General features: G+C 45.1%; 1 protein-coding gene across 2 annotated transcripts; it reads right to left on the minus strand.

Moving 5' to 3' along the window:
• Positions 1 to 252: 252 nt before the first annotated feature.
• On the minus strand, positions 253 to 23,863 carry LOC141471406 (hepatocyte nuclear factor 4-beta-like). Of its 2 annotated transcripts, none has more exons than XM_074157933.1 (10): positions 23,749 to 23,863; positions 16,933 to 17,104; positions 14,915 to 15,009; positions 7,086 to 7,192; positions 5,816 to 5,971; positions 5,178 to 5,265; positions 4,211 to 4,363; positions 2,192 to 2,428; positions 1,429 to 1,542; positions 253 to 389 (listed from the first exon to the last, which is right to left on the minus strand). In XM_074157933.1, exons 1-10 carry the CDS (start codon positions 23,861 to 23,863, stop codon positions 253 to 255), a joined length of 1,374 nt encoding a protein of 457 aa, XP_074014034.1. The 2 variants fall into 2 exon arrangements, with proteins under 2 accessions (XP_074014034.1, XP_074014033.1); XM_074157932.1 differs by having other exon boundaries at positions 16,933 to 17,137.
• Positions 23,864 to 25,759: the final 1,896 nt, after the last annotated feature.

Genomic DNA, 25,759 nt, shown 5'->3' on the forward strand with positions numbered 1-25,759 from the left:
TCCAAAGAGCTTACAGTCTTGGTCCTACTGAAAAGAGCATTAACCCCAATCACTTGTGAAGTGGAAGACCCGTGGTGAGGCTGCTGCTGCAGTCTGGTACCTGGTGCTCGACTCACGGCTGGGAAAGAGTGTGACCGACGGATCCGGCTACAGGCAGGGGGTTGCCGTGCTTTGCCTCTGCAAAGAGAAAGGGCCCATTTCACTTTTCAGCACGGTTTCCACATTGCTCCCAGCTTCTCCTTCCACCTCTCCCTATAAAATCTCCTGCTTGGGTATCACTGTCTGAGGCAAGAGCTGCACTACGGCGTTGGGCCCTGCGCTAGAGCCTAGTTTATAGTCTTCACTGCCTGTGCTTGTAGAAGGAGATGGAAGGGATGTTTCAGGAGATGCTGTAGGAGAAAAAAGAAACAGAATTAACATGGACCTAGATGCTGTTCATGAGAGCAGTGCCCAAATAAAAGCAGCAAACCCAGGAGCAGGAGCTTGGGGGATGGGGCAGGGGCATCCATCCCAAATTCAGGCATGTTCAGGCATATTCTTCCTTCCTGGTTTGTGACGAGGCACAGGGTGGACTGATGGGCACAGATCAACTCGTCTCTGGGTTTTGCACTTGGGAAATGCCCCGAACTGCTTTTTAATCCTTCCTCTCCTCATCAGAGGGGAGCTCAACCTGCTGACCACTCTACCTCATTTACAGACCACAGCATCTCTCTAATCTCCCTTACTGCAAGGTGGCTTTAAAAAAAAAAAAAAAAAAAAGCTACAATACATTGTATGTATGCCAACATCTATATGGCTGAGAAACAGCAAAACATGCTGCAAGAGGTAGATGATCGTAAGTGGCAGGAGGCGACTGTGTGTGCAAGACACTGTGATTACATGGCAGCGGTTGTTAAATTGCAACTCATGTTCTACTTTACTTTTTTATTTAATAGCATGGTCCGTTTGTTACTACAGTGGATAAATGCCTTAACAAACAGCCCTTGCCGAGCAGCAGCGTCCAGAGCGGTTGAAGACAGTCTTGTATTCAGGTCATATTGTGTTCTGGTTGACAGCAACCAAGACACTTTACGTAGGGAAACTCTTGCCACTAATTACTGTGTGTGCTTCGTTGTGGTATTTCCCAGTACTGCCTATGTTCATAGAAACACACTGTCACCAATTCTGATTTCTGTTTTTTAATCTTGTGATGTTAATTACCATCTCAAAGTCCCTCTGGATCATGCTATTATGTGAAAATTTCAGCATCTCTTTTGGAAGCATGTTTCCAGACTTCATAGTTAAGAATTCAGCAAGGGGAGCTGTGAACTCTGATTGAAGTGTAATGCTTAAATGCATCAATAAACCTAACGGTCTTTTTCTTAACTGCTTGTCCAATTCAGTCCCTTCATTATGCTGACACTAATAGCATATAAAATGGACACATACGGTTTGGAGCGGTGTGAATCACAGAGCTCATGTTGCTTGGGAGGACGTGTCCTGGCAGCGGTTCCAGGTTGAGGTTGGGAGGTCCCGACTGGTACTGGAGATCAATGGTGGTTCCTGCAGTGGAAGTGGGAAAACACATCATTCTTTGCATAGTTACCGAAAAGCCAGATGCTCTGGGCCAGGACTCTTATTTTCAGAGAATGTGGGAGACCTCTGTGGGTGGGGGTTAACGTCCTGGCTCATCTTTGCTTCCTTCCTGCTCTGCTGTCCTCTTTGCTCTCAGCCTTCTCGCTGTCTAGGGACAACCTCCCGGGATGGCTGAGGTTTCAGCTAATATCCAACTGCACTGCTCATCTGTCTCCGTGTGTGTCTCAATTACTGCTCTTATCAGGGTTTCCTGTATAGTTATAACTTCTGTGTATTACTAACAAAAAAATGTGTTGTCTTCTTGCAAACCACATCAGCTTGTTAGGTTGCCTAAAATTCGAGTGCTCCACTGGTGTGAAGTACCACAAAGTGTACGCATTTCTTTAAAATTGTCCCTGGGTCAGATTTTCAGAGATAGGCTGGAAAGAAATGTCTTGGGGAAGTGAGAAGAACCCATGTTCAAGCTGCTATTCAACCTGAGCCTTCATGTCCCTCCTCCCAAGACAATTTCTCTCTACCCTACATCCTCCAGAGAAGGACTCAAACCCAGACATGAAGCCCTGTAACGGCTTTGAAATAAAATAACTTTGCTGTCCTTTCTTAGCAGGGTTCGTACCTCCCAGCAGCATCTCCTGCAGCAAGCTGTCGATCCTGGCCACACCAAAGAGCTTCACGAACTGAACTTGCTCTATCATCTGCCAGGTGATGCTCTGCAGTGGGGGCAGTAGGAGGAGGATGTCGCTGAACCGGCCTCGGGAGTCGTACTGGCGATCGTTGATGTAGTCCTCCAAGTTGACCTGGACCTGGAAGCGCATGTTCTTCACCTTCCCAGGCTCGCTCAGGCCTTTGCAGTCTGGGAGGGGGAAAAAAAATGAGGTTAATTCCTGGCCTGCGTAACCAGAAAGTGTTACTCTGTCAGTCAGGCTCTGTAAAGGGAAAAGAGTGAGAATGCCAGTGATCCTCTGACAATTATCTCTCAGAATCTCCGATTTATCTGACAGATTAGCATTAGGCTGCCACTATTTCGTATCTCATATGGAATAGGGAAACAGTAAGGGGAATTTGAGGGGAAACAGTAGAGCTTGCATCAGATGGATATGTCTGGCTCCTGCCATTAGTGAAGAGAGAACATTTAGAAGTTGAACTGTATTTGTCTTTCCAAGGAAATGGCCTGGAATTCCACCCTGAAAAAATTGAGTCCTAACTACTGCCTCTAAATCCATGCAGGTTTAGTGCCTGTCTGTTGCAAATACACCCACTGCAGCATCAGATCCTTGTCTTGATTTCCTCTCTTTGACCTGTGGTCGATCTCTTTTTCACAGACCACTGGTCCAGTTTTGCCTAATCATCAGGTAAACGTGCACTCTGGGTAGAATGAAGTGCCGGGATTTACAGCTTTCCACTCCTGCCTCTCCTGCTAGCTAAAACTGAGATTTCTGGCTCATTGGACCATTTCCTTCACTGCCTACAAAGAATCCACAAGCACCACATTTTAGAGACCATCATGCCAAGAGATTAGACAGAGTGGTTAACAAATTATTGTATGTCAGCGTGTAACTCCGTGGACATGCCTGCTTATTAGCATGAATGAACTTCACCTCTGTAGAGGCTTCAAACTTTTTCATTTTAGATGAAATCACAGCGCCTCACTGTCACAATGATCTGAAGCTTCACTGAGGTTACTGATCAGCTGAGAAAGTAATTTGTCAAACTCAATTGAATAACGTGATCTTTATTCACATTTGCAGCAGGCTCTTAGGCAAGCCGAAGTTCATGATGTTTGCAAAGCTCCTGTATCTTGACTTCAAATCAGTGGACACAGCAAAAAATAACTAATGGAAGGTGCTTTAATTTCTCCATGCTAATAGATGCCGAAGGCAAAAGGGCATTATTCTGGACTTGGGATCGTTCTCCTATCTCTTCTCCAAGCTACAAGGCGATACACACTAAAGGAACTCCTTACTGAGGGGCGGTTGTGTGTCTGCTGCAGGCACGTAGGAACAGGAGTGTTTGGAGGGAACCTCGGCTGAGACAAAAACCCCCGTGTTTGTGGAATAAGAATACAGAAAATGTTCAAAACAAGCTTTTGTTTGCCTCCTTGTGTTTGTTTCCTTGCTCTCCTCTCCATCCTGTGCTGATCAGCCCTGCCCTCAGTCGGTACTGGCTGCCGGCAAGATCCATTAACAGCCATCCTTGATATTTCTGGGTACTTTGAACGGTCCAGCTCTCTGTGGTTTTTAATGCTGCTTTCTGAACTCTGATGGATGCTCCACACTGCTGCTCAGTTGACTCACTTCACTTATGTATAATTCGCTATAGGCATATATGTCCTTAATGGTCATCTCCTTCATTTCAGACTGATGGGCTTTCCTGAAGCCAAGTTACAGAAGCAGCAAAACTCCTCTAGGACCTTCAGAGTCTTGCACATCAGTCTGGCTGGGGTTAATACTTGCTAAACAGCACAGTGTTCAGGGATATGTCACTTCTAACAGGTCCTCGCTGCGCTGCTAAGTACTGCTCGTTACAGCAGAGGCAGGGGGAAATGCAGAACTGCTGCCAAGGGGTTTTCCTGGTGACTGGAGAGCCCTCAGCTCCTTTCCAAGCCCCGTGCTTGGCAATTAGGAAGGAAGCTTACCTGGATCAAAGAAGATGATGGCTTTAAGGCAAGCGTATTCATTGTCATCGATCTGGATGTCCCGCAAGGGCTTCACCAACTCGTCCAAGATTCTGGTGGCCACACGAGCAATTTCCAGTTCTGGGCAGTGCATTGGGATGATGAAGTCATTCCCTGGGGAGACAAGGGAAAATTGCCATCAGATTTTTGCTCTAGCTCTGTGGACAGTCTCATCCAGAAGTTACCCCAAGGAATGTTGCCAGACAGTCCCAGTGCCCGTGTGCAGCAGAATTCCTGTGTGCAGCTTCATACTCAGATTCACAATTGAGAAGCAAGCTGTAGACCTCATTATTTGGTCCTTAATTATCTCATTTGCATATGTCGGTGCACCCACACTGTACACAAAGCCTGCTCCACATTCTGCTCTGGTTTACCCTCTGTTATACCCAGCATCTGTTTGCAAGCGGTGTTGCATCTTTATTTTTTGTGTGATTTTTTTAAAAACAAAGTTCTCCCTCCCTCTATTCTTTAATATGTGACTTTCAAGGTCAGTGTTCTCATTTTTCCAAGAATAATCCCACCTCTCTTTTTGGTGGCAGAGAGCTACATGAAAAAGAAATATCTATTTTCACTAATTTTTTTAATAGACTTTCCTGCTAAATTTTTAACCACTGATACTCAAATACCTCATGGCCTGTGTCCTGGCAATTTCAGTTACAAACACGAGGCAACTCAGTTTGAGATGCCTTTTAAATATTGAGGGTTTTCTTATCCACAATTTCAAAGCAGTAAGGGAACGGTTGTGAAAGTCCCAGTGAATTTGCTTGCTCCTTTTTACACCTCTCCAGAGACCTTCTCAAGCACTTAGTCTCAAGCCAGATGTGCAGACCGTGCCCAGGAGCGCAGAGAGAATTTCAGGCAGGCAGGATACTTGGCAATGACTCAGGTGTGCAAACGATAAAAACAGGAGGCTATTTCACTACTTTACCTAATAACAGAAAATCGGTGTATGGTATGGATCGCTTGGCTACCCCGAGGAGCAGGTGTTCCCCTGCATGGGCTCTGAGCAAGGCAACCTGGAGATGGCAGAGAAAAAAGAAACGATATTACATTTGAAAAGCAGAGAACAGAATGGTGAGCTGCTGATGTTTAGATTAAGCCAAATTTGATGCTTGCTTCGATATGTAAGATCTACAGATAAAGTACTATGAAGAGCTAGAAATTATTAGTATATCTTCACTTTTCAGAAGTGCTACGTTCATGGCAAGTTAAATAAAATGTTGTTTTCAACTGAAAGAGCAAAGAGGGGCTTAAGTAATTTGTGTTCTTAGGAAATAAATTGCTTTTATATTCAACTATCAGGTACCAACAAAGGGAAAACCAGTCCTTTTTTGACTGGATCCTAGTGCGTACTGAAGTGATCAACTCTATTATGTTCCCGGGAATTTTGGCTGCTGGAGTCATTTTGATTGATCCCTTGTCCTTTATTTTTCTTTCTCTCCTGCTAGCTTATTGCTCTGCACAGGGTGATTTATATGTTAATGGCAGGTTCTCCTGTTGAAAGGTTTGGCTGGGAATTCCTATCAAAGGCGGTGGGTTTGCAGGGAAGAGAGATTTGTATTTTACCTGGTCGTCAAGTGGGAGCTCGCAAAATGCCGGGATGTATTTTGCCCATTCAACCAGCACCAGAAGCTGCTGTTTCATGGATTCACACACATCGTTGATGGTTGCAACCTTCTTCATTGTGATGTCCGTGCTGTGCGCCGGGCTCAGCGATGAATACTGAAAGAGAAACAACCCGGTTGCGCTGGGACCAAGCCTGTGCTGTTTTGTCACCCTCAACAACGACGACTCACTGATAACGTGGGGTGCCTTCACACATATTAACCTCCTCAGGCCACTGAGAAGATGCTTGCTGTTGTGTTTGCACACTTATTGGCTCAGCGGTGTACGGTATCCAACGTACAGCCCATGGTGAAGCCTCCACGAGGTGGTGCTCGGTCCCAACAGACACCCCTCCCTCCTCCGCCTCCTTTCCCACTCTCCAAGCTGGCTCAGGACAAAATCTGATTAATTCCCGTTCCCAGCAGTAGCCAGCAGCACTGGGTCTCAGCTTCCCATCAATCACTTAAGCCAGCCTAATGCATTAAATGCATCCAGCCTTTCTTCCCCAAGTAGCTGTCTGGGACACAAAACACCCATTTCCATCTCTAAAGAGCTGCATAAAGGGAGAGGGTTAAAGCATAATAATTTTTGAAAAGGAAGTGGACGCTTTGCTGCAAGTAATATGCAACATCTGGACAGTATGTTTCAGTGGAGAAAGGACATTTGCATAAGAATTTAAAGGACGTACAGGGTGAAATTCATTGTGGAGCATGAAATAAGAAAGCATATCAGCGTTAGCTGAAACCCAGCAATTTTATTAGTTTCCTTTTTCTCCCCTAAAATTGTTGCGCTGGTAAAGAAGTTACAAGAAAAGATATAATTGGCCATGACGGGAACATTATGTTCTGAGCAGGACAGAGTGTGCAGCGAGGAGGGATAAACTTCTGCATGAAATGCAATGAGTTTTTAGGTGGGGCAGCAACAATTTAGGCTGGGGACAGAGGGGGCCCAGGGTCTGCAACATCCCCCAGCCCTTGGCATTTCAGCTTTGCATCTCACATGCCAAAAGCTGCATCTGCTCCTTGCAGGACATGTTGTCTTGATAACGCACCTAGGATTTTTACTGTCTGCTTTTGGATATCTTTAATGCATTTTCTTCCCTGTGGCTTTGTGCAAGAGCCATCCAAGGGCAGAAAAAGACTAGCCCTGGTTGCATTAGCAAGTTCATAACCCTGTGTGCAATAGCTGAAGGCCACGTACTCATTTGGAGGGTTGTCCCGGCGTTTCATACCTGCTGCGCCATGGCCTCAGCCTGAGTGAGCACATGGATGGAGAGCGAGCCGTTGTCCTCGTAGCTGCTCCTGCGGATGCTGATCCTGTCACGCTCATTCTGCACGGCTGAAATGACAGTGAACAGTGGTTGTGTTAGCCAGAAACTTCCCACACAACCCATGGCTGCTGTTATCTGCGGTCCCCAGAAAGGAGTAGATGGAGCTTTAGTGCCTGCAGCACCCTCCACCCTTGTTGGGTGCTGCAAAAAGGTTAAACAGGTCCCCGGGGAGAGGAAAAGGCCACCAGAGAGGGAGAAGACCAAGCACGGGAGCAATGGAGGGAGATAGGGCCATTTGGCAGTCAGAGCAACATCTGTGGGATGTTGGCTGGTCCCACTGGGTTTGATGCAGCTCAGGGGGGAGTTTGGGCATTTGATGTCGACCCTTTTCACTTGTATAATGCACCTGTGCTGTTGGAGTCCTGGCCTCCGGTACCCTTTTTTGCCATGTCTACACTGAGGGCTCCCTCCTCAGCCCCTGGTGCAGCAGGATGCTCTTGAGGTCGCATCTCATCTTACACCACCACTGGAAAAAACATCTTCTGATCCCACCTCAGAGCAGCCTTGGAGTGTCCCCTGCGCCTGAGGCATCAAATGTGGTGGTCCCCAGGGGACATCTTCACCTCTCATGGGGAGCAGGAAGAGTCACATCATTAAGGAAGCTCCAAAAAAAGAAAACAAGCTTAAATTTACCAATCCCACCTTAAAACCATTCCCTCAGCCCTGCCCATCACACTGCTGATTTTGATGAGCCTGTAACCCTGACGGCAAAGCCTGCAGACAGCAAAGGGAACAAACCAAGCTGGGGTTTGTCTCCAGCTCTGCTGGCACCCTGTGCAAATCACTGCTCAAAATCAGTTCAGAGTGTCCTGTTTAATACAGTGATACAAGGCACCTTGGACACACTGTAGTGGCCACAGCAGAGTGAAGATCAGGCCTGGGCTTTTTGCAAACAGAAAGGCATGGCCACACCACGGTGAATTAGAAAAAAACCACTGATTTCCTGGGGCCCGTTCCACCCTTCAAACCATCTTTTTCCCTGAAGCACAAGCCACATCTAACCCCACGCTCCATCAACCCTGCGTGTTGAACATAAGGGATTTCTTGCACTTCAGCAGCTTATTTTTGCGACGCAGGCTCCAAGAACTGACTCGCCTCCACTGCAGCCATCAGGTAAAACAGCAGCAGAGAAAAAAGCAGAATTTAGACTTAGTCCAACCCCTTTTTCAGTGTTAGTTTCTCCCCCGAGCCCTATTGCCTCCGTCCAGCAGCAAAGAAGCCCACATGGGGCTGGAGGATGGAGCCTGAACGCAGACGCAGGGTTTTCCTGACAGCTCGTACATCTTGGCTACGTACAGCAGCTCGGAAAGGCCGTTGTCAGGTCCTTAAAGCAGAGGGAGCGGGAAGATTTAGCATGTGGTGATAATGCAGCACATCCCTCCTCCTTCATACAGCAATTCTATGCTCCTTTTGGTTTTATTTAGGGAGAATGACTCACACATAGCTGTCAAAGCACGACTCACTCTCTGCGTTAACCCCTTGGATGTGAAATAGTGCGGTTTTGTCTCAGAAGTGGCCACTGGAGAAGATTTTTCCAGCAAATTTTTTTTTTTTGCAGAGTCAGCAAAATAATTTCACCATCTTTTTTTTTTTTTTTTTTTTTTGAGACTTTACCTCGCTGCCGAGCCTTTCTTTAGAGGAAGACTCTTCGCACAGGGCATGTTTCTCTGAATTCCTGCAAAGGAGGAGATGTGGGCACCGTTTCGCACCCAGGGTGGGAAGGGTTTGGGGTTTTTTTTTGTCAGCTCAGGTCCAACCACTGCTCTGTTTTCTTAACCGGCCTCTGATGAGAGGCCAACAAAGTGAAAGGGCGGAAAACAAGCAACAGTGACAAAAATCAATATCTCCCATTATCAGCAGGAGCACAGTATTTATTTTCGAGGCCTTGGGGCTCAGCCTTGCTGTCAGTCGGGACCTGCTTGCGGCTGAGCCTGGTGTGCTTGGGGGCTGATGCTGGGGTCCAGCCACCAAAGAGATTTTGCACCTCGGAGCCCACCTTGCCTGAACAGCTGCAAGGGGCTGGATGGGTCCATCGATTTGTAAAAGATGCAACACACATAGATATTACTGGAACCTTTTCGGGCTATAGATACTATGCAGAGGCAATTAGACATCAATTTAGAGAAAAAGCAACTACAGTCCTTGGGAGGCTCTGCTAACGGACCTTAGACAGCAGCATACATCACCCTGTGTGTGGCGGGGAGGGTGATGAAGAAGGCTGTTCAGCCGGGGATTCCCACCAGTCTGAAGGTAAAGGTGGTTATAGGAACCATAATCTATGATTAATCTTGAGAACAGATTAACCCTTCACAACAGAAAGATGAGCAGCAGCATCCAGCACTGACTAGAAACAAGCCCACCTGACTCCATGTCATCACTGACATCCTTGTAAAGTCCCCACCCATCCCTCTACACCTTGTTTCATATCAGATGCTCCCCCACATAGATCTCTGGGGGTGATGGGGCTCTTTTTGCTCACTTGCAAGAAGAGGCACAAATTTTGCCTTTCCAACTGAATTACACATCTTATTTTACAGAAGTCCTACAAAGCCAGGCAGACCTGGTCCCAGTCCCTGATGACAGACTCCTTTAAGAAGCTTCAACCTGTTCTTCTCCCGGGTCCTTTTATGGCACATATTTCAATGCTTCCCTCATGCTCTGATAAGCTCAATCTCCAAGTGTAAGTGGATGGTACAGATCGACTTTCTCAAGGTGATTTGGGTGTTATCACTGAAAGTACCCAAGATGCGATGGAATTAGATACAAAAGGGAGTTAATGTTTTACCTGCCACAAAATTAATCTATTACTGTGTGGTAATTATATTGCTATATTTATTGTGCTTGTAAAAGGGAAGGGATAGGTCACTTGTGGTGAGGCATCTGGAGGGCTCGAGGGGTATGCTGACACTGAGGGTGCTCAGGGTCAGGTGTGACCATGGCTTTGTGGCCAGAAAAACTCAGCAAATTTGCAGGAAGGTCTAAAATCCCAGTGCTGGATCCCACTGTCTCCCAGGGACTACTATTTCCAGTACATGCCTGGCAAAAGCTTTTGCTTGCCCATTTTTTTTCTCTAATCCTGTCCTCTGCACAGTGCACCAGTTCCCAAAGCCAGTAATACTGGGAAGGGCCACTGCAGCCCCGCGTGAGGGGACGTCAGTGGGAGCAAGTCCCCACAACGCTGACGGCCAGGGACAGCATGGCCCCAACCCGGACTTTTCCTTGGGGAAAGCAGAGAGAGGGCAGGACGGTGCCTGTGTCTCCCTCCAGGGAATTGTCCGCAGCTACGGCATGTCCTGACTGTGGGAAGCGGACGGGAAAACAAACATATTCTCCATCCGACGCAGAGGAGACATGGGAGAGGTTTTGTTGCCCTTTTGCCATGAATGCATCAAGGATGCGGATGGCCGGGCAGGCTGCGGAGCACGTGCGGCGGCTCTTGAGCAAACAGCGGCATGTTTGTGAGATTGCAACAAACCCCAGTTTCCCAAACATTTTGTCCTTGCTGCTTTGCCACATAGGCACAGGGCATGTGACGAGGACCCTCCGGGGAGTCCAGTAAATACGGGCACGGGCACTGGTTGGAAGGGGACAGCAGCAAACCAGTAACTTTCCATGGCAACTGCAGAGGTTAAAACCCTGCCTACATGGGAGTTGCTGTTTCCATTATTATTCCACTAAAACCACCCTCTTTTCATGCCGATGGGGTTGGAAATAAAGAGAGAGCAGGAGGAGGGAGGTGCGACTGCCCCAGTGCGGTGCCGGCAGTCACTGGTCCTCACAGTGTTCTGCCTCCACCGATGAATTTACCCCTTCTGCTGTCTGGTTAACTTGTATGCACAAATAATATTTTTCCCCAAGCTACGTCTGATTTTGTGGGTGTGGTATATTTCATTTGCAAATAAATCCCAATGGTACATGCACATTTAATCCTTTCATGGGCTTTTGGCCTGATTTACGACTGTCACACAGTAGGGAAGATCCTTTAACTTTTCCATCCACCTTTGCAATAAACTTCAGTCCCAGCCTTCTAAAAGCTGGCAGAAGAGATGTGCAAACAAAAGGTATGAAACAAGATAGAGGTCCTGTGAAACACTAATAAAACTGTCCTATAAACCTGTCCAATTTCACAAAAATAAATAAAAAATAACCTCAGATCCTCCCACTGTGTTGTGGCCGTAAGTGATACAATAATTCTTTTTATATCTGCGTAAAACTAAAGGAGTTCATGTACATTCATAAATTACTTTAACGGAGATGAGAGGTTAAATATTAACCCTTCTTTTTTTTCTCCAGCAAACTGAATCCCGACAGTGCAGTGCTGGCATTTCAAAAGGCTTCCAGGTTTTTTAGACACTCAACTCCATGTGAGTAGATGACCTGGCTCACTTGAAAAATCACACCCTGCTAACTTATTCAAGATTAAACATGATCTCAGTGAGATGCTAAAAATAGTATCCTGCTGTTTTCTTTGGGTGTTTAAGTATCCTGTGCACTCCTCCTCACCTCTTGATGCTGTAGTGACCAAAAACCTGTCTGGTAGCATTGTGCAAAACAATAGAAATCGAACCTTCCTCTGTGCAAAGAGAGAAAATCAGAAAGAATAGCTAGAAAATCCCCAAAATACCCAGACCGCCATGCAGTACAGTCTCAGCCTTAACCACAACACAAGAATAAAGGGGTCAATATTAAATCGTGATCAAAGTGGCATTTCAGGACACAAGAAGGGATTTGCATTCAAGCATTCGTCTCCCTCCCATCCCAACTTTAATGATTGTTTACTTGTAGTTATTAAAGTGAATTATTCATACCAAAAATGTAATTGGGATAGGAGTGTTTCTGAATGAGCTAACTTCTAGGAAATCTGGGGACTGGACTTCTCACAAGACTCAAGTTTCGGCCCTTTCTTGCTCTCACTGGTGCCGATGGAATCTGGATCCCATTTCAATGCACAAGCCTGGCAGCATCAGGCTTATGTGTGGGATAGTCCTGGTACTTTCTGAAAGCTGGATCAAATTGAGAGTGTACAAAATAGACAACCTGAAGGTCCCTACTGCTGCTTTTCTCAACCTCTGCCCAGCTGCCCCAAACCCCTAGTGAAACTACAGCCAGACTGCACTGTACTCCTGGGACCAGCCCATGCTGAGACCCTCAGCCCTGCACCTGCACTGCTGCCCCACAGACAGCCAGTTTAAAGCTACTCGGGTACTTGCATCATATGGCTGCTTCTTTCAGCAGAAATTTCCCTTTTACCAGGCTAGATAACGTAGCTCCTCACAATTTCTTACCCGCTACAAATGCTTCCAAAATGGAGAAAAAAGAAAAAAAAGAGAAAAAGAAGGATCCAAATGTATCGCATCATGTCTTACAGCACAGGAAGATTGGAAAAAAAATCATTCTGTATCCAAAATTCCAATTTATCAGTTAGTTTTGCTGGGGAACAGCAAGTTTTCCGATATTGCACACACACTCATCAAGCAGTGGGTCAGTGGGGCACCAGCAGTGGGGAATAGGCGAGGGTGACACATCCCTGCTAACCCCACCCCAGGTGTATTGTCACAAACAAGCTGGGAAAAGAATCGTTTCCAGCTTCTTCCCCTCTACAGTGAATAAACAATGCTATTACCGCACCCTGGAAAGTCTGATTGCTATTATATGGGCTGGCTGAAAAGTGGTGTGGCCAGAAAAAGAGAGTGACGAACTCTTGCGTGCCAGTGCTGGGACAACAGGACACACTGAGCTGTGGAGCTGTGGTGTCCCAACACGAACTGGTGCATGCCACCAACAAATAACACACAAACATTTGTATCATCCTCCTGCTCTATCCCGAGACATGGCTTCTCTTTTTCCCTAATGCTTTGCAATACTGTTTAATATTAATCTAGAACCACCCTAAAGCAAATAACTGTGTTCTTTTTGTGCACACAATTGTGCAAGAAAATTTCTTTCACAGTCCTGCACACATGCTTTGGATCCAGGTCTGGTCAGCTAAGCTAATTTCTGCAAAGCAGTTGCTCAAGCTGCTTTAAAAATCTTCCTTACCAAGCACATGAGCAGTTTGTGAGCACACAACCTGACTGTGCACTCATAAAATAGTTTCAAAGAATGTGACTATGTGGAACTTGAAATGAGTCATCTTCCATCAAGCTGCAATCTATAATGAAGTCATGAGCCAAGGTTTTATAACTTTTACCATAAAACCAATAAAAATCATGCTTCAGCTCAAAGAATGGAGCTGATAACCAGATTTCAGCCTTCCCAAGCTGTGGAGTTTTCTGCATCGGCAATTGGCTCCATCCCCATCTATAACTGACCAGATATCCTTCTGTTTGGTCTTTATGACTTTGAGGGCTATTTTTTTCCCATCTGCTATATTTACACCATTTGTCCTAAATTAAACCAGCAGGCATTTTGGCTACATCCATGACCTATGCCAAATTGCATGACACGCTCATTCTCCAGGAAGACATGTGGTCAGAAGGTTGGAAAGATTTTTTTTCATCACTGGTGAAATCTTATGAATTACCAGAAATCAGTGACAAATTTCCCCTTGGTTTCAGTGGGACCATGATTTCACCCCTTTGGTAAGGGGTGTTCAACTCGGCGGCGTGGAAAGAAACTCCCAAGTTCCTTCCTAGCTCCCTCACCCTTTAGCTGTCGGTGGGTTGGAAAAGACCACAAATGAAGGGTGAAGAGTTTTCATCACCCAACTACCTGCACAGGGTATGTCCCATCTGTTATGGGTTTGGACCCCCATTTTGCTAAGCACTCAGCGTACAAACACAGTCTCTGTCTAGAAAGCTCGGCCTGAGTAAAACAGCATCATCCATGCTCTCCTACTGTGCAAACACTGAATGGTCAGAGATCAGAAACGTTATGATAGGTCTCCAGATTTTCCCAGGGAAGATGGCTGTAGGGAGGTACGGCATCGGTTAACAGAAGCGTTTTTACTCTTGCTTAGCATTAGGCACTGTAACACTTTGCATTTCCTTTGGTGCATTGGAAGGGCACTTCCAGATGGTCACTGGTATCCAAATGCTCTACAATGCCCCATCATACAGCCCACGTGAAGTACAACAAAAGGCATTGGATTGGCTCTTCAGTACTAGTGCTAATAGTGACTCTGTAGGCGTGCTGTAGCCACCATAAGGACCAGTTTGACTCAGGTCCCAGCTCAGGGACACTGGAGTTGGCTGCCTCTGGGAGTACTGCCTGTGTGCCCTGTGCCATGGAGGAGCAGCTCTCGTGCCATAAGGCACCGTGTTCAGGCTGTACCTTGCCCTAAAGGTTGCACCAAATTACGGGAGCATCAGCTAAGTCAACTGCCAAACGCTACTGTGCAGTAGTCAGCTGTTGACCTTTATGAGACTGAGGATGGCAGGTCCTCACTGAAATTGTCACAGCTGGGATTAGGAGTCACACTAGCAGGTATGTAGCAAGGAAATTGCTGTTGTGAATCACTTAGAGACCAAATAAACCCTGAGGGAAGCTCATCCCTTTCCCAGAGACCAGCCTCCCAGGATGGGTGAATACTGTCACAAGGCTCTAACTGAAATTCCTATTTGACAAGGTAGGAAATAGGGCTTTCAGCTTTTACAAGACTTTTCTCACTGAGATACATGGGCACCATCTCCCTGGGCCAGGGCTGCTGCTGCTGCTCTCCACCACGCTCTGCAGTGAGAGCAGGACCAGAGGCAGTAGCAGGCAGTTCTGAAATGTCTGTTTTCACCCACCTTCTTTCTTCATGCCAGCTCTGAAGCACTTCTTCAGCCTGCAGTACCTGCACTGATTCCTCTTGTCCTTGTCTATCACACACTGTCGGCTGAATCTGGGAGGAGATGTGAAATAAAACATGGAGCAACCAGTCTGGCATCTGCACCCCATTCACCCTGAGCAGCCCCAAACACAGCCCGAAACCTCACTGAGCTACACAATGCCTGAACCCAGAGAAGCACCAAGGGTTTGCAAGAAATGGATTGAATCAACGTTGGCTTGGCCCAGTTCCTCATATTCTCCACCACCGTTTCTGCCAGCTGAGAGCGCAGCAATTTCAGACCACCCACCCAGAGAGGACTGTGATGGTTTTGGCTGTGAAAGCGTGATTGTGACTCAAGTTGTGCTGATGCCTGGCAGTGTAGGAGCTCCATCTCCTACTTTCAAACAGTTATTGGCTGTTGGGTATTGAAGCTCATTTGATCTCGCTTGTTAACACTGCCCTGCTTTGCATAAAATAATTACACTATGGACCACAAGCCCTTTTGAGTCTGCAGCCTGGTTTTGAGGCACGTGGCCTCTCAATCGCTATTAATTTCAACAGGGGGGATTTAGGAACCTATGTGCTCTTCAAGGGGTGGCCCAAGTAGACTTGGCAGCTCTTGCCATGGTGGGTCAAGTGAAGGAAGAGGAAACTGCCACGTAGAGAGGAGACGACGTGGGTTGCTCCGGGACCATCATTAGATTGTAAAAGCAGAGGCAGTTTCCCAGACTGGTAAAAAGCCAAAGGTACAAAGGGCCGAAGACTTTCCAAGGAATTCATGTCTGTGATAAACAAGATTGAGTTCTGAGCTGGGCTAAATACAGCGCGGCTCACCAAATAAGGATTTGCAGACAAACGAGCATTTGCCATTTGCTTGGCTTTGATACTGTGGATCTTCCCCAAGCTGCCAAATATCACAGAGATTCATGGATTCCTGGGGAGGGGCAACAACTCTGCTCCCAGGAGACTGAGAGCTGAAATTTTAAAGAAACCGGTAGTAGCTGTTGCCCTCTCTTGCAGGGATCTCACAATTCCTGGGATGGGAAACATGCAGGTGGACACTGCTGTCACCCCAGGTCTCTTTCATGGCTGGTGTGTGTCCTGGAGTGACAAGGACTCCAGGAGCATTTTGAACAAACAGGGTGACTCGTGTTACAAAAATTTGGAACACCCTTAAAGGAAGTAGAGCTCTGGAACAGAAAGAAAACTTCCAGGTTTTAATTAGACATGAAGGGCTTGAGTGTATTTGGGTTCTTTTCTCCCTTCCTCCACCAGTGCTAAAATAAACACCATTTTTCTAAGGTCAACCAAGATAGCTGCTGTTTAATTTATAGCCTCCTCCTGGTAAAAAAATTCTCTCAAATGTATACCTGTGTGCCAAAGTGGACATGAATCATCACCGGTCCATGCTAGGTTCTCAGAATGATTGTAAAATCATCACTGATATGTCAGCGTACATAGTTTAATGCATTTCAAAACAAAAATGGAGAAGCTACGGGGGAGGTGGAGGTTTTGGTGGTGAAAAGTTCTTGGACACTTGTTGCTTTTACCGGGAAAATCAAGAAACACTGCGTTTGAGAATAAATCCCTGGAGCTTTGGTCCTTTGCCACCTTGGCTTTCCCTTGCTGAGCTGTGACAAGGTCATGGTGTCACTCCACACCCAGAATCTCTATTTAGGTATTATACACACCAGCCAAGCCTCAGGTCTTTAAGTTTCCCTTGATTTACACTGTGGGGAAAGCAGTGACAGTGAACTTGCCAAATGGCTTGCTCACTGCCAAAAAAGGTGTCAGGGTCCAAGAAGAGATAGGACTTAGTTTAATCCTTGGTTTCCTGTCCTCCAGCCATAAAGCGAACTGCAGTATTACTGTTAGCATTCATGGCATGGTAATTTGGCATTTGGGATAGGGCCCCCACTGTACAATCTGTTCTCCATCCCAAATTATTTACACCTTTGATAAATTGTATTTATTTTTTGCAGAAAGGGTAGGTACCTGCAGGAATAGACATGGTTCTTGCGGACGCTCCTCCTGAAGAAGCCTTTGCAGCCATCGCAGCTCGATGCCCCATAGTGTTTGCCCGTCGCCCGGTCCCCGCAGATGGAGCAGAGGGAGCTGATGCCGTTGGTGAGCAGGTTGGTGTTTGCTGATTCGGCTGTGATGGCCTCTGCGGGCAGAGAACAGGGACCATTAGATCCCTCTGAGATGGAAACCAGAATTGGTTCACAACAAGTTGGGTTTTTTTAAACAAAGCATGCACTGAACCAGCCCCCCACACACATGTGCACATGCAGTGTGTGTTGCTAGTAAAGCCTCCAGATTGATGGTCATGTTCTTCTCAACCTCAGCTGAGAATAACTCAGTTGCTTTGTTTCTGATACTGGTGTTTTCCTTTGCTTCAGTGAACAGAGAGATTTCAAAAGCTGCGTAACCCAACATGCTCATGAGGAGTTAACAATTACCACTACTTTTCTTGACAGATGCAGAGAAACCTTACCTGGATGTGAGATATATGCTTTTGAGGAGTTGGAAGCCACCTCCTCAGTTACACACCTGGAGAACATGGTTCAAAGCTGGTGCCCACAGAAGACAATGGAAAGAACATCATTAACTTGAATAAACAGAAAGCACAGAAGAGACACCAGAGGCAGGAAGGATGGACCACTTTATGCACATGACAGAGGTGTTGGAGATAAAAGGCTGTTCTTGAGAGGTCCTCTGAAGCTGTAAGACAGAGACAGCAGCTTCCACAGGGGTCACTTTCGTTCTCCTCTGTCTGGTTCTTGCTCTGAACTGCCCTCTGAAGAGGCTCATTGCTTTCCACTGGAAAGCAATAGATGAGTGCAGGAAGATCGACCTCCTAAATTAGGAACCTAAAATTAGGTCATATGAATGCCCTCTGTCATGTCCTCTGTTTGTACCCACTCATTTGGGGCAGGAATAGCTCTGCCCCTGCCTGGCCTGTGTATACATTGCTGAAAACTCCCCTTTAAACTTCTCCCGTGGCCTTAACCACCAGACTTGCAGCCCTCTTAATCCTCCTAATTTGAGGCAGAGCTTGGGGAAGAAAAAAAAAAAAGGGAAAATAAAAAAAAGGAGACACTTGAGAAGACGCAGATGACAGTGTTTACATCTTGATGAGAGGAGGAATGTTTGTGGAGTCTGTCCTGACCTGGGCACTTGCTGGGGGATGGTTTTATGAATTTATCGCACCTCTGGGAGCATGTTCTTCACTCCAGGGTAACCGATCTCGTGCTACAGTGACCTCAGCAAAGTCTCTGGGACAAGAGGCCTCCTGCCCCGCAGAAGAGACAGGCAGTGATGAGAAAGGCTCAGCTGCTGTTGTATTGAGCAATGGTAAATCTCAGAGAAAATTACTCAAAGGGGAGGATTGGCATCTGATCTGGGCAGGCTAGAGAAAGTTTTCTAATGTGTAGTGCATAAAATAGCTTTGGGTAATCCACACAACAACATGTATATATACAGAGAGAGAGAGAGAGAGAAGGCTATTTTTGTACATGAATACACATAAAAAATTTATAGTGAAAATATTTGCTATGCAATGAAAATTGTAATCAAAAGCCAGAAAAAAAATAACCAGTAAAGCTTTAGTTTTTCAAAAACTGGAAAGTTTTTTGGCTAAGTCTAAGACTAAGACATTTTTAGCTAAGACTTCACAAATGCAAAAGTCAGACTTCTTTCACCCCCTCAAAAAACCCTTTTGATCTATATTTCACCACCCAACATATGGATGAATAAATAAGTAGCTTGTAGCAAGACCGGAGCAACAAGACAAGAAAGAATGACAGCATCAAAATCATTCCTAGGTCATGAGAGGAATCGAGATGTACTTGTTCCCAAAATCTGTGTAAGATGCTCCCAGCTCTGACATTTGTTAGTGAGTGGCACTTGAGTCCTTTGGGAACATTGTCTGCATCAGAGGTGCTTAATGGTAATTTACATTGATTTTTAGGTTTTTTATGTCGACTCTTCATTTTATTTTGCTTGATAACTCAGTATTAAATGAGCTGTACTAGAATGTTCCTTCGAGGGTAACTGTACTGCTAAGCATTCGTGCATCTGTTGCTCCATTTATTTTTTTGAAGGAACATATGACCATAAACAAATGCACCGAGTGTGCTGGATTCCATTAAAAAAAAAATTGCACAACAAAAACAAAGATAAGAAGGCCAATTTTCTCTTCACTCCACTCAAGCTTTCTCTACTGACTTCAGAGGAATGGAGCCAAGGTCATACAGTTTGGGTCTCAAATGGACCATTCATCCTTCAGCTGGGTCCAGATTGCAAAATGTTCCCTGGTGCTGGAAAGCCTTTACTCACCAGAGGGGATTTTTTTTTCCCCTTATGTGAGTAGAATATGTGAGGAGCTGCTTGCTGGTATAAGGAAGAAATTAATAAACTGGTCTTAAAACAAGTATTACTGGAGGAAAGACCATCAGCACTGAGCTTGTCAGGGCCCATGGAAGTTAGCAAACCAAATTTTGCTCTCACTTGTGCCCAGGAAAACACAGAAAAGCCCATGGGCTACAGCTGAGTTTGGTGGCTCTAGGTTAGAACAGATACACAGCTAAGAGTTCGGTCCCTGTTAGGTAACCGTGTGTCCTTTTCAGCTTGGTTGGAGGTGAACAGAAATTTAAAAAAAAAAAAAAAAAGAAAAGGAAAGAACTAAGCCAGTATGCACATGTTAATTATGATTAATTTTAATTACAAAATCCTGTCACCAACTAATGATGAGTTCCAAATGAGAATTAGCTCAGAGAAGAGCAAAGCCATAACTAATATCATGTGCATCAGAAGACTGTTTCAAGGTGGCTTTCAAACCCACCCAGTTTTGGGGAATGTCCAGGTTTTCCCTGGACTGATCACTGCTAGGAAAGGCAGTGGAAAGGCAGGATCTCTGCCAGCACAGTTGTCTGCCTGTGAAATCAGCTGAAAACTGGAGACTGTTTATTTCGTCCCTGCCTGACACAAGGTGATACCTGCTCAGAACTTCTTTTAACATGTTGTGCCTTTCTAAAGGGGTTGCTACCTGGAGCTCAGCACCACAATGAGATGGGCTCAAGGGCTGCTAGGATGGATCTGGTCAGAGTCCAGCTAGCTCACAACAGCTGAAACAAGCTCACAACTGTCCTCACCACCCTGGAGAGAGATGCTGGGAGACGTGTGTCAGTTATACATGCTCATGACCATGGTATAACAAGAGTTCCTAAGCCATGCCACAGTGCCTCTGAACTTTCTCCTGGAGAGATGCAACTGGTGACACTCTCCAAGAAGAGACCATAACTCATCTTGACTTTGAGTGGGTCCCAGGCTGAGCTGAAGACCTGTGGTTGTGGCCAGACTCCTCACTAGGACTGTCCCAGACATCCACTGGCATAAAAATCTGAAGTTTCAAGCATCTTTTGCAAGTTACATATAAACAGGGTGCAGATTGGGAACTATAGCCTACCTTATGATGATGAGAGTGTCCCGGTGGCTTCACCAGCTTTGAGGTCAACCAAGCTCACAACCAAAATGCATACAAATTTTGTTACCTACTGTCTCTATATGTAAGTCATGACCTAACCAGGGCTGAAACGAAGATGCCAAGTTTTACAGTGATAAGAAATCACAGTAAGGACGGTCTCAGTGAGGATGCTGCTGGGGAGTGGTACCTGGCTTCCATTCAGAGCTGGACTCTGCATGATACCTGACCACTGCAGACCTCTGCTGCTTTTCCTTTCACTTATGTTACTGGCTACATCTCTTCTAGATGCACATTGTACAAGAGAATTGCCTTGCAATACTTTGTAGTATTTTGATGGCTTTTTTATGGGCTGAATCGGGTCAGGCTGGGAACAATGTTTTGCCAGCGTTGTGCCCAAGTCCCAAGGATCAGCTTGGAGTTTGAGTGCTTTTGCTTTTATCTACCCAGAAATCCAAGCCAGTCTTGGCTTGTGACTCTGGTGCACACAATTTGCAGCTAACAAATCCCCGAATTACATGTGCTTGGCTAGAATGTAAAGAGACCACAAATGCAGGTTTTAGGGCATGCACACACAGTCAAACTTGGTGACCAACGCCAGCATTGCAAAACCTCTGCATACAAATGCAGGGCTGGACGGGGGCTAGCGCTGAAGCCCTGGCCACGTGCAGGTCAGCCGCTTTCTACATCAGCTTTTAGCAAACAGAGGGGGAGTTTTTGAGTTAGTGTTCCCAAATCCTACAGTAACAATGATGAGGAGGTCAGCCAGAAAGGCCAGAGCTCCTCGCAAGCACGCATGCAGCTTGTGGGATGGCCAGGTACTCTCAAAATATCTTTGATGGCTTTTTTATGGGCTGAATTGGGTCAGGCTGGGAACAATGTTTTGCCAGCGTTGTGCCCAAGTCCTAAGGATCAGCGTGGAGTTTGAGTGCTGAGATGGGAAAATGAGCACCACAGTAGGAGAAAGTGTTTGCTGACACTCAACTAAAGAATTAGTGCAATATTTCAATAATGCTTCATATTTTAAGCAAAATGACAACTCTGACAAGAGCGTGAGGAAATGGGTATTAACAGCACATAAAAACCACGTGAGAACATGGCTTGCAATGCCAGCCAAGGTAAAGGAAACAATTTTGTATAAAATGGGAAAATTGCTGCAGTTACAACACATATTATATAAAGATGGGATTAGCATTGGGTTTTGTTCGTTTCCTTTTGCCATTCTTTCTATTAAAACAGACAATTTTTTATACTCGTCCTCCACTCCCATAGTGGATTCTATTCGTTATTTTGAACTCATCTCAAAATATTTGACAAATTAGGGGTTACTTAAAGGTGGTAAACCCAAAATACATATCTAAGCAAATCTCAAAATGATAGCAGCTTCCTGAAGCAGAAAGGTTAGCACCGGAAGCGCTCCACATCATTAATCAACTCAAAACATTGAAGAAATAATATTTCAAAGAAGGAAAGAGTTGGTTTTAAGAAAACATGACCACATTTGAAAATATCCTAATTTTCACTTTAAAAATTGTCCAGAATGTAAGAAGCAATCATGAGTCCATTAAAGTAAATATTTCGCCCTTTCCTGTTCGTATTTATATACAGGGCAAAACTGCCATTACATTTAGTAGGGGAAACAATACAGAATGATCTTCCACAGTGGGAAAGATATGACTTTAAACAATGCAGTACAATTTTTAAAAATACCTAAAATGAGATTATATCTTGATTTGAACAACTTTGAAAACATTTCAGAAACTGCTGAGTATCTGTGTGAACTGTTATTTTGGTTACTTTTAGGAACTGAACCCAGCTGATTAGCAATATACTTCCATGCATGGACATTTCAGGTCTTTTTTGAAGTTATTTTTACAAACTGTAGAAGAGGACACTTACCCAAGACAAACAAGCTAATTTCAAAACAGCTAGTTCCTGAGAGAACCAGTTACTCATTAACAGCTAGACAAATAACACAATACTGATCTAGATAAACTTCAGAAAAAACTCAACCTGTCAGTTCCACTGCAGCAGAGAGCCCCAAACAGGTTTTGGTAGTTAATTTGCAAAATTATATTGAATTTTGAGGAAACTTGTACCACTCCAAAAAGTAAAAAATATCTTGTTGTTCAGCAGCAAGTGACAAAGAGAAACATCTGTGTTAAATAATATTTCTGGAGTAGGATGGCAGATGGAAACCTTTCTGCAAGAATAAGAAATAAGATCCAGTGTATCTGGAGCTGGCAAAAAAATGTATTGACAATGCTTTATTTGGGGACAGACAGAGCTTTTCTTGAAGTCAAATTCAATTCAAATTTCTTTGGGCCTTTTAACTTTACTTGTCTCCTGACATACCTCCATGTCCCACCACAATAAGTCATCCAATCATTTTATATTGTAGACGCTAGCCCTACTGAAGCTCTGATTTATTTTTTTTTTATGAGACAACTGATGAGCAAACGTGAGACCCTGAAAATCCCATCTTAATTTTACTAAGCTTCTTAACAAATGAAATGAAATGCTGCCAAACCTCTCCAAAGGCATTGCTAATGTTGGAACCACTTTCGGTTACGTGATTGGTTTCATGCTATATGACTGAAATGTCCTTTATTTTTCACACAGTAAACAGTTAATTTCACAGAATAGTGTTTGCTTATGTCAGAGTACTTTTGGTTGCTCAAAACCTAAATATCACGCAATACGCTTTATTTCTGTGAACAAAGCGGAAGTCTTTGCGTGTAAACACTCACGCCTCACAGCCAAGTTCTTTGTGTGCTGTAAAGCCTTTTAGACCCTCTTTGTAGCCAAAAAAAAAATTTAAGGCGAGTAACGATTTGAATATTGCTTCCCAATTTAAGTTAAATTGTGCCCAATTAGGCACACGGTATATTGTCTGAGTAACAGACAAATGCCATTTAAGATGACATTTTTACAGGGATTAAATATGGACCTAAGCCATATACAGGGATGAAACACACATTTTAAGGAAGAAATATTAATAATAACTCCTCTCATAAGTCATACAGGGGGACAAACCTATGGCGTGCCATCAAGAGCTCCACCAACACTTACAGTACCTTGTGGGCTCTTCAGGACATGACGCTCAGCCCACCAAGGAAAAGAATAACTCAAAATAGGACCGGCACATGAAGGGGTCCCATTTCAGCCCAAACATAATGGCAAATGAAACACAAGTGACAGGTCAGCTGCTTAAATATTCCCCCTTCCACCCTTTGCCCCACACCTCCTACCTGCCTTTCCTGGGCGTTCAGCTTTAGAACAAAGGTAGTGGAGGTTATTCAAGAGGAAGCAAACAGAAATCTCACCAGCATTATTTGGGAGCACCCGAAGGTTGTCAAATTCCAGCATGGTATAAGAGGAGTCCAAGGAGTCGACATAATCTGGCATATCCATGTCCATGATGGACTGACAAAGCTTCATTATTACTTGTCAACAGCAAGGGAAGCGGCAAAAAACAGCCCTGCTGTCAATCACGGCCAAGGTTTCCTCCACACAGAGAGACACCCCAGCCCTCGCGATGACAAATCATTACCCAGCTCTGCCCGCAGTCCCCTCCCCGTGCCAGGAGAGAAGGGACGAAGCCGTTCCCTCTCACGCACGCAGTCCCCTCCCTTCCCGGGGTGCATCTGTGCTCTCTCGGTCCTGATAATATGATGTAGATAAGGCCTAGACTCAAACGACTTGGATTGCATCTTCGGTTCAATACAGCCTGGTTTACGGCTGTTCCTGCGCAAACATTTTGAAAAGGGCTGCGAAGAGGCGTTCGCGCACATGCGTGTTCTTCCAGGGCAAAGCAGTGGTCACATCAAATAACACCTGTGCCAATGTCACCTTGCTCGGCTACCAGTTGTTGGGAGAAGACCAAATGATGTCACTTGAAGACAATGAGTCAGTGTTACCACTGGCTGAAGACCGTCAAGATAGGCCATCATTGAGAACCTGAGGCATTACTGGAGTTACTACTAGAAGGGAAAAATGAGGCTTCGTTACAGCACGTCGCATGGTTTCACCCTGCCCCATAGGCAGAAGGGAGGTGACTTCTCCCACCCAGCACCCGCCATCCCCGCCACCTGCATCTTCTCCCTCCTGACTGCAGGTAGTCCCAGTCTCCCAGCGCTCCCATTGGGAAAGAGCTCGGTTGTGGTTGCGAGTTGTTAGGGCAGAAGGTTTCAAGTGATGGCAAATGAAGAAAATGGAAAAGGCTGGAAGGAACCAGGCAGACTCCCTTGCAGATATGTGGTGTTTTATTTCACACTGACCCATGCATGGCTTTTCTGGGAAAAGCCCGTATTATGGAAATACAATTCCAGTTTTTCCCCACAGGACTGTGGTTTGGTTGTGGTTCTTTTTTTTTTAATTAACTGAATTTTTCACAGGAGTTCTTTCCTTGTTAAGACTCATGAGCTGTACTGCAAAAGCCTGGAAATGAAACACAGCCATGCAAAGCGATATAGCTTGAAGTGCTTGGTTTATTCTTGGTTTCACCTTCCAGACGCCTTCCCTGACATTACAGTTCCCTCTCCAGTGACGTTGGTTTGTGTCAGAGGGCCTTTCCTTTCCATGAGTTGTTCTGTGAGATCCAGTTCAACATCCTGTTGAATCTGGAGTAAAAGAAGAGTCTTGAGAAATAGGGAGTCGTGTTGCCAGAAAAGGAGTCTTGGCCAAAAGAAGAGGACTGCCAGACTGCCTGAACTCTCACTGAACCAAGGAGCAGGGCGGCCCCATGTATCCTAGCAATCTCCAAATAGCAAGAAATACGCCAAAACTGAGTTTTGAAATGTCTTAGATATGGTCATTTTGATTTTATCCCAATTTTACTTTTTTTTTTTTTTTTTTTTTAATGGATTTTTCCATATCCTGGAGACTTACAGTGGACGTTGTAATGGGTTAACTCTAGATAGGCTTTTCCCCTATAAAGATTGGGTGCAGGAACACTTAGCTTTATTTTCTTATCATTTCTGGGGCATAAAATAATTTCATGTGCCATAGATATTTTTCTTTCCTTCTTTCCTTTTTTAGAACATGTTGTAACTAGTGGTGCACAAATGACTCCTTGGTTAGATAAGACGTTATGTTTTTATCCTTGGACTATGCCCCCAGGCTTTCAGTAATGCCAGCATCAGCTAACTTAGCATCTGATTAGTCGTTCTTGCCTCTTACTCAATGTCAGTCTTGATTATGCCTATTAATCTGGCACATTTTTTTGAACTGCGCTGTAGACACAATCCTGCTGGATTCTCAGCTTCTCTACTTCTCTCAGCAGATTCTCTACTTCTATTGCAGCTAGGAATTCTCACATTTCTACAATTCCAGGGG

This window comes from Numenius arquata, chromosome 13 (assembly GCF_964106895.1).
Source record: "Numenius arquata chromosome 13, bNumArq3.hap1.1, whole genome shotgun sequence".
Taxonomy (NCBI): Eukaryota; Metazoa; Chordata; class Aves; order Charadriiformes; family Scolopacidae; genus Numenius; species Numenius arquata.